The 8940-nt window shown below is 42.5% G+C and overlaps 1 protein-coding gene across 1 annotated transcript; it reads left to right on the top strand.

Annotated features, from left to right (window-relative positions):
* The first annotated feature begins 6258 nt into the window (after positions 1-6258).
* On the top strand, positions 6259-8153 carry LOC121612641 (cytosolic sulfotransferase 3-like). Its single transcript, XM_041945669.1, has 8 exons — positions 6259-6304; positions 6414-6552; positions 6662-6781; positions 6959-7059; positions 7180-7306; positions 7411-7508; positions 7614-7788; positions 7888-8153. The coding sequence occupies exons 1-8, from the start codon at positions 6284-6286 to the stop codon at positions 7998-8000; spliced, it is 894 nt and encodes a 297-aa protein (XP_041801603.1). The 5' UTR covers positions 6259-6283; the 3' UTR covers positions 8001-8153.
* Positions 8154-8940: the final 787 nt, after the last annotated feature.

The raw sequence follows: 8940 nt of genomic DNA, 5'->3' as shown, positions 1-8940 counted from the left end.
AGTTTCCAAGTATGTACCTACCCCGGACTGCTGCGGCGGATACCTGTGCCCTCGTGCCCCTGGTCAGACATATCTCTTGACTTTGTCTCTGGCTTACCACTTTCTCAAGGTAACACGACCATCCTCTCTGTTCTTGACAGATTTTTGAAAATGGCTCATTTCATTCCCTTACCTAGGCTTCCCTCTGCCAAAGAAACGTCAAAGGTGATGTTGCATCATGTTTTTTGCGTCCATTTCTCAGAAATGTTTGTTTGACTGAGGGCCCCAGTTTGTGGGCCTTCTGCAGTCTTCTGGGGGCCACAATCAGCTTGTCTTTTGGACATTACGCCCAGACCAGTGGAGAGACTGAACCCGGAGCTGGAAACGGGTCTCCGATATCTGGTAACCACCTGGAGTAAGCTTCTTACATGAGTAGAATTTGCACATTCACAGGCATGTCTCCCTCCCAATGTGTGTTTTGTTACCAGTCTCCCTTGTTCCTGGCATTGGAACACGGGTCAGTGTCCCTTCTGCACTCATAATTGTTTTTAGGGCAAAGCCATGTTAATCAGCATCCAATCAGGTATGTATGACGTAATGACGTCAGTGCCCATGCATGTTTTTGCTGTTGAATAAACGGCTGAGTCGGAGATGTTGTGTGCCAGCCAGCAGAGAAGACAGTTGTCGAGTGTTTCTTTTAGCAATGCTAGTCGATAAAGTTATCCACTGTGTTGATCCTAAGTAAAACGCAAGTGCTGCTGCGCAAATGATGGGGAATATCCCCACAGGTTATGGCCCAGTCACTTAGGCCACAGGTGGAGCAGACTTTAATTCGACGGCGAAGAGAAAAATTACGAATCTTGGTTAGCAAGGTTCCTTGCCCATATAGAACTCCGTAGTCTCAGGGAGACTATCACGGCGGAGCCCGATATTGACGAGGGGGATGAAGAAGCTCTCGCAGAAGATGAGGCAAAGAATGGTGAGGCGTACGTGGAACTTTTGCAAGTTTTGGACAACAAAAGTTTATCGTTAGTAATGAGAGACGCAGAACGAGACGTAAGAAAGGCATTGGAGATTCTGCGAAAGCATTATGTTGGCAAGGACAAACCATGAGTCGTAAGTCTTTATTGTGAACTGTCCTCACTCTGCAAAGCTAGCGATGAGGCTATTACCGAATACATAATTCGAGCAGAGACTATTTTCACGTCATTAAGAAGAGCAGACAAACAAATCAGTGATGGACTTATGATTGCAATGGTAGTGAAAGGGCTACCCGAGTCCAACAAACCGTTAGTTGTGCATGTTACACAGACAAATGAAGTTGTGACGTTTGGCGAGTTTAAAAGTAAACTACGCAGCTATGAGAGTACTGAGAAATATGGAAGAGGAGACGTGACCGAGTATAACGTGATGAGAACAAATGGGGGAATAAAGGTGCGCAGGAGAGGCAGAGGAAAGAAAGTGGAGTTGGCTGAAAAGAGGACACATGGCCCGGGCATGTCCCAACGAGGTGCGACAGAGGAGAGATGATCAAGCATGGGACACACCAGAGCGAGGAAAAGTGTGCAGTCGTGGACGCGGCAGAGGTCGTGACCAAATCAAGAAAGCTGATGAAGAGTCAGCCACTGAGTCGTAATTTTTCTTTAAAATGAGTGACTGTGCAAGGAGAAAACAAGAAAGGGCTCATGGTCGACTGCAGCGCCACATCACATATAATCAACGATGCCACCAAGTTCAAAACGGTGGACAAGAGCTTCAGACCCGAGGATCACATGATCGAGCTGGCCGACGGAACCAAGGTGAGCGGGATGGCGAAGATGAGGGGAGATGCCGAGGTCTACTTGCTGGATAGCGAGGTAGGACGAGTGAGAACGAGACTCAAGCAGGCGCTCTACATCCCATCGTTCCCACAGAACATCTTTTCTGTCAAAGCAGCGACAAAAAATGGCGCAGAGGTCTGCTTCAAAGACGGTGACAACTGGCTGGTGAACAGGGACGGTACAAAATTCAAAATGGATGTGTATGGTAGGCTGTATTACCTTAGCACAGTTGCGAATGAAAATATTGATGAAGTGTATGGGTGTCATGATTTGCAAACGTGGCACAGAATACTAGGCCATTATAACTTTGATGACATTGCAAAGTTACAGAATGTAGTTGAAGGGATGTCTATTAAGGGCAAAAATGATAAGACAAACCAAAACTGTGAAATATGCACGCAGGGCAAATTCACACAAAGCAGAAACAGACAGGCAGATACAAAAGCTACATCGATACTTGAGCTAGTGCACACAGACTTGTGTGGCCCCATAGAACCAGCAGATAAAGATGGCTACAAGTATGCAATTGCATTTACTGATGATTACAGTGGGATGATTTTTTCCTACTTTAGAAGGCAAAAAGCTATGCAGTGCAAGCAACAGAAAAATTCATAGCAGATGTAGCACCCTATGGGGAGATTAAGTGTATAAGGTCTGACAACGGTACAGAGTTTACTGGGCAGGAGTTCCAGTCATTACTTAGGAGTAATGGGAGTAATGGAAGGCACGAGACAAGTGCACCCTACTCACCTCAGCAGAACGGAACATTATTTGAAATGGCAAGATGCATGCTGTTGGAGAGCAACTTCCCAAAGCATTTGTGGACATATGCAGTGCAAACAGCAGCTCAGATTCGTAACAGGTGTTACAGTAAGCGTCTAGAACAGACACCTTACCGTGTTTTCACAGGAAAAACACCCAACCTGTCTAATATGAAGGTATTCGGATCTGAATGCTATGCGTATAAGCAGGAGAAAAAGAAGCTGGATGCTAGGTGTGACAAAGGGGTTTTTGTCGGCTATGATAAGTATAGCCCGGCTTGCAACATCTACTTTCCAGAGACAGGGAAAGTCCTAAAACATAGGCTAGTCAAAACAATCACTAAAGGCAGCGCAGATAGCCACGGATGACGCAGAGAGCTATGAAGATGCAACACCAAAGGTAGCAGTCAGGGCCAGGGACAGTCTGAAGAAACTAACGAGCCTAGTGTAGAGACGACTGAGGCAGGTCCAACCCAGGCTGATGGTACAGAGAAAGGGCAGGTAGAACAGAGATATCCTGTGAGGGAGAGAAAGGCCCCTGAATACCTATAGAGTACCAATGTAAAGCAGAGTGTGATGATAAACAGAAAATGTGGATTATTTCTATAGAGTGACCTATGGTGTACCTAAAACATTCCGTGAGGCAATGAATTCAGAGAAATCAACATTGTGGGGTGATGCAATGAAATATGAGATGCAACACTTACCTGAGAATGAGACTTTCACTCTGACACCACTGCCACGGGCAAACAAGCAGTGGGAGGTCGCTGGGTATATGCAGTGAAAGAAGGCCCAGATGGATCTGAGACTTGTAAAGCCAGATATGTGGCAAAGGGCTACGGTCAGGTGGAAGGGATTGACTACAAAGAGACATTTTCACCCACTGCCAATACGGCCGCTGTCCGGGCATTGATGCAGGTAGCTGTGCAGGAGGACCTTGTTCTTCACCAAATGGATGTAAAGACTGCTTACTTGCATGCTCCCATGGACTGTGAGGTATATATGGAGCAACCTGAAGATTTTGAGGTTAAGTCAAAAACAGGTGAACACCTTGTGTGTAAACTCAACAAGTCATTGTATGGGTTAAAACTGTCGTAACTGGAATACGTTACTGCATGATCACCTTACAGAGAAAAGTTTTGTGCAAAATGGTGCTGATCACTGTGTATACACCGGAAAATCTGGGAATGAGAAAGTCATGCTGTTAATGTGGGTTGATGACCTAATCATAGCAACGAGTAACAACACTGTCCTAAGAGATGTGAAAGAAATGCTGAAGAGAAGGTTGAAGATGAAAGATATGGGTCCACTAAAACACTTCCTAGGTATTGATTTTAACTGCAGTGACGGAGAAATCAAAATGACACAAAAGAGCACATTGACAAAATGTTAGCCAGATTTGGAATGTCTGAATGCAAACCCAGAGCCACCCCATCTGAGCAGAAATTACATTTTGACAATGATGGTGATGTAATTGATCCAACAGGCTACAGAGGAATAGTGGGTAGGTTCATATACATAATGACATGCACCAGACCAGACTTGAGCTGAATAGTTACTAAACTATCACAACATCTGGCAGAACCAAAGCAGCAGCATTGGACTGCCACGAAACACTGACTGAGATACTTGAAGGGTATTATGGATCAGGAATTACACTATCGAAAATGTGAGAAAAGCCTACAGATGGAGGCGTATAGTGACGCTGATTGGGCAGCTGACAAAAATGACAGGAGAAGCACCACTGGATATTGTTTCAGCTTAACTGTGACTGGTGCAGTAATATCATGGAAGAGCAGGAAGCAGCCAACAGTGACGCTATCTAGCTGTGAGGCAGAGTACATGGCTCTGGAAGCCTCTACTCAGGAGAGCATGTACTTAGTACAACTACTAAAAGGAATGGATGGTAGTAATCAGCATTTACCAGTCAAAATCTGTGAGGACAACCAGGGGGCGATATCCAAGAACCCAGTATGCAGACAGAGAAGCAAGCATGTGGATATAAAATATCACTTTGTGTGGTCTGCACACACGGAGGGGAAAATTAATGTTATTTACTGTCCTACTGCAGACGTGGTTGGCGATGTACTTACCAAACCAGTGTCAAAGGTCAAATTTGAGAAGTTCATGGGTTATTTGTTTGGAGAGTAATGGAAGCTGGCAGACATAATGAATGTAAAGAGAAAATGAAGTAGAAGATGTATTTTTCTTTATTTAGGTTTTCAGAACTGCCAGTATGTGAGATGTTTTTGTTTTATGAGTTATGCTGTAACTGAGTACAGTACAAATGAGTTATGTATAATTTTGTTTTTGTTTCCCACTATTCAGTACAGAGAGCTGTAAGCATGTCTTTGAGTGGGAGTGTTAAGCATATTTGTTACTAGGGCAAAGCCATGTTAATCAGCATCCAATCAGGTATGTATGACGTAATGACGTCAGTGCCCATGCAGGTGCCCACGCGCACCACCACCATGTTTTTGTTGTTGAATAAACGACTGAGTCGGAGATGTTGTGTGCCAGCCAGCAGAGAAGACAGTTGTTGAGTGTTTCCCTTAGCAATGCTAGTCGATAAAGTTATCCACTGTGTTAATCCTAGGTAAAACGCAAGTGCTGCTGTGCAAAAGATGGCGAATATCCCCACATTACTGTTCATTCCTTAAGTTCCTGTCAAGTATCCCGCCCTTCCTAATCAGCCTGATGTGTTTCAACTGTGTCCTATTGTCCACCTGCTCCTCCCTACATATACCCTTTGTCTTTCCCCTTTCTCTTGCAAGACAATGTTCATCCCATGTGTATTGTTATCCAGCATTTTCGTATGATTCCAGTGTTCTCTGTGTATGACCCTTTTTGAATTTTGACTATTCTCTGTGCCTTTGGATACCTTGGTTTGTCGGATGTTCTGCTGTTGTCTGAAGAGTTATTAAATCATTAAACTCGATTTGTGTTGAGAATGCTTGGTAAATCCACTTCCTCTGTGAGCCCTGAGGTTCTTGGTGAGGTCCACCATAAAGGCCAAATCACTCAGACACTTGCTGTCTCTGAGTTTCCACATCTTTCTTTCAAATGGGCATCAATGCATAATAAACATGTTATACTTAGCTAATGAGAATAGGTTGAGGTATTTCAGATTGCAAGGAAAAGATGTGAATTTGTTTTTGTTCTCCCTCCTTTATGGTGACTTGGAACTATTTGAAACAAATCTGCCAGTTTTACTTGTGTTCTAAATGTGGCATGCAACTCAATAAATCCTTCTCAAAATAATGTGCAAGCGACACTAAAAGGGTTTGACATATCCACAGCTGTACATTGGCTGGGTAACATGCTTGCATGAGGATTTTTGAAAATGGGCCAAGACTCTTTATCTACACAAATGGGGGAAAAGGGAATTCAGGACACTGTAGAAATGCTGTTCTGTAATATGCCAGAACACAGGTGTGGATCTTTGAAAGAGAAAGCATGGCCTATGTTTTGAGTTGAAACCATTCACTGTGGAGTCACTTCCCAAGTGGCTCTAAACATGTCTGCGGGTAATAGCCTGGGAAATCTGGAAGGACAGGGAGGAGCTGGACTTTCAGCTATCACATCCATAACTGAACCTGCAATGAAAAGCTAGACAGTGTTATGTAACGAGTAAGAGAGGTATGAATATCGCCTGCTTGCCTGAGAAAAGTTACAAGAGGACAAGAGTGTCAGAAATACAGTGAGAAACCAGCAACAATCAGAATGTCTGCTGATCCGGACAAGGTAGAGTGGTGTTTGCATTTTTTTTCCACACAACCAGATTACTGCAGTTTGATTACTCTCAAACAATGATCATGTGTTTTGTATGTTTTGATTCTTTTCTTTTTTAAAGATGGATTTACCTTCACGGCCTGAACTGTTTGATTTCCATGGAGTCTCAATGATACATTATTTCACTGACAACTGGAAGAACGTTCAAAACTTTCAAGCCAGGCCAGATGATATACTTATTGCAACATACCCCAAAGCTGGTCAGTCCACATGAAGAGTCAATATAAAAGCTTTACAGCTCGTACTGTGTGTATAGAGGTGAGGGGTTGGATCATTTTTCCCCTCTCTCTGTCTCTGTCTTTCTTGAAGGAACCACATGGGTCTCCTACATCCTTGACCTGCTGTATTTTGGCCAGACAGCCCCAGAGCGTCAGACATCCATCCCGATTTATGAAAGAGTACCTTTCTTGGAGAGCACTAATTCAGCTGGTTAATTCTAAGCTTTTACTTCGATAAACTTTATCAATGTATCTTAAGGGTTCTAATGCTTTTTATTAGTATCATGCTTCTGAAAAAAGACACTGTATTTACTGCACAATGACAGGAAAATAAAACTACTTGACATTTTACAGGATGTGCTTACTCCATCCCTAACTCTTCATATAGGAGTTGAACTGGCGAACAACCTTCCCACCTCTCCACGACTCATTAAAACTCATCTTCCTATCCAATTTGTGCCAAAGTCCTTTTGGGAGCAAAACTGCAGGGTCAGTAGTTTGTGTGTTATTTGCATAATATCAATGTATGATCACAAGATGATGAAATAGAGGGAAAAGCAATGAAGTACTGTGGATCTCAGGTATTTTAAATGTTTTCTTCTTCTGTAGATGATCTACGTGGCCCGCAATGCCAAAGACAACGTGGTCTCTTATTTTCATTTTGAACGCATGGACATGTCTCAGCCACATCCTGGAGACTGGAGCAGCTACCTCCACAGATTCAAAGAGGGAAAGAGTATGAAATACAATAATAATAGAGTTGTTTTTACTGGAGCAGACATGCACAGATTTGTACTGAACACTGTTGATGTGTTTTCATGAATTGTTCTGTTGCTTCAGTGGTGTTTGGACCCTGGTATGACCATGTGAACGGCTGGTGGAAGAAGAAACAGACTTACTCAAACCTCCATTACATGTTCTTTGAAGATATGGTTGAAGTATGTCAGTAGTTTTTGTGGGTTCTTCCTGTGGAGCCTCCTTTGCTAACGGTCTCCTCTAGGTGGTAATAACACAATGATGATATGTGACCATTATGTTTCCAGGATACTGGACGGGAAATAGAGAAACTCTGCCACTTTCTTGGTTTGTCTCCTTCAGTGGAGGAGAAGAAACAAATTACAAGTGGAGTGCAGTTTGATAACATGAAAAAGAACGACATGGTCAACTATTCAGCCTTTCCTGTCATGGATTTCAAAATATCTCCTTTTATGAGAAAAGGTAAACTGACAACTAACTAAATTGAAGTGTGTATCATGAAACACAATCAGATCCCCACCTTTAGCTGAAATACCTGACTGATTCTCTGTGGTTCTGCAGGGAAGGTTGGTGACTGGAAGAACCATTTCACTGTGGCCCAGAGTGAAGAGTTTGATGAAGACTACAAGAAGAAGATGAAGGACCCTACACTTCAGTTTCACACTGTAATCTGAACAGGACGGGACAGACTGTGTATCTGTGGAGATTGGTCCATGATTGACTGGATGTGTGGCATTTCTGTAAAAATGATCAAACCAATAGTCATTTTTGGAGGTGAAAATGTCAGCCATAACAAGAGAATGTATATGTATAAAATATTTGATAATTGGCATTTCATTGACCAAAAATTTGTCAATACAGAAAGCATGACGGCTTCGATTATCATTTCCACTGTATTACCCAAATATTTGTTAGTTGTTGTTTGATGACAGAGCAGCCGTATTGCACCATATTTACTGATACTGCTAAATGAGAACAAGAGATCCGTGTGATCAATGAAATAAATGCAAATATTTTCATGTCCATATTTTATATTTACAATAAAATAATAAGAACTCATTTGTTTTGTTTATATCCTTGTCTGCCATGTTTGAGACATTTAATAACAAATTGATCAGAAAATAGATCAAATGTATGGAGGGTATGTAATGTCATGTTTGTGCTTGACACGACCCCTCCCACCACCACTGAGTGGAGGCTGATCATTGATATATGGTGGAGGAATGGTCTTGTGATGGAATTTTTACATGTTTCTATACTTTTCTATTTGTTTTCTTATTTTTATATAGTTGATCTGTATTCTTAGCTGTTTTACTGTTGTATTGACAAGAGGATGTCTTGGTGGATTTGTTGTTGTAACCTACTGCAATTAACTCCCAGGGTGCCACAGTAAATGACCTGATGTTATCACACCTAACTGTAAATTCCTGAGAACAGGACATCAAGTTTTATTGCAGACAACTGTTTTTCTGTTGCCATCTGTCAAACCAGTTCTGCTAAGACCAAAGGCATGTCAGACTATAAGAATGGGGTGAAAACATCTGATCAGTGAGCACAACTCTGAACTGCTTACTGCCGTGTGGTTCTGTGGCTGTGTCTCCTCTCTATAGAGAT

This window comes from Chelmon rostratus, chromosome 10 (assembly GCF_017976325.1).
Source record: "Chelmon rostratus isolate fCheRos1 chromosome 10, fCheRos1.pri, whole genome shotgun sequence".
In the NCBI taxonomy this organism is placed as follows: Eukaryota; Metazoa; Chordata; class Actinopteri; order Chaetodontiformes; family Chaetodontidae; genus Chelmon; species Chelmon rostratus.
Note: the sequence above shows the minus strand (reverse complement) of the source record. Positions and strands in the feature narration are given on the sequence as shown.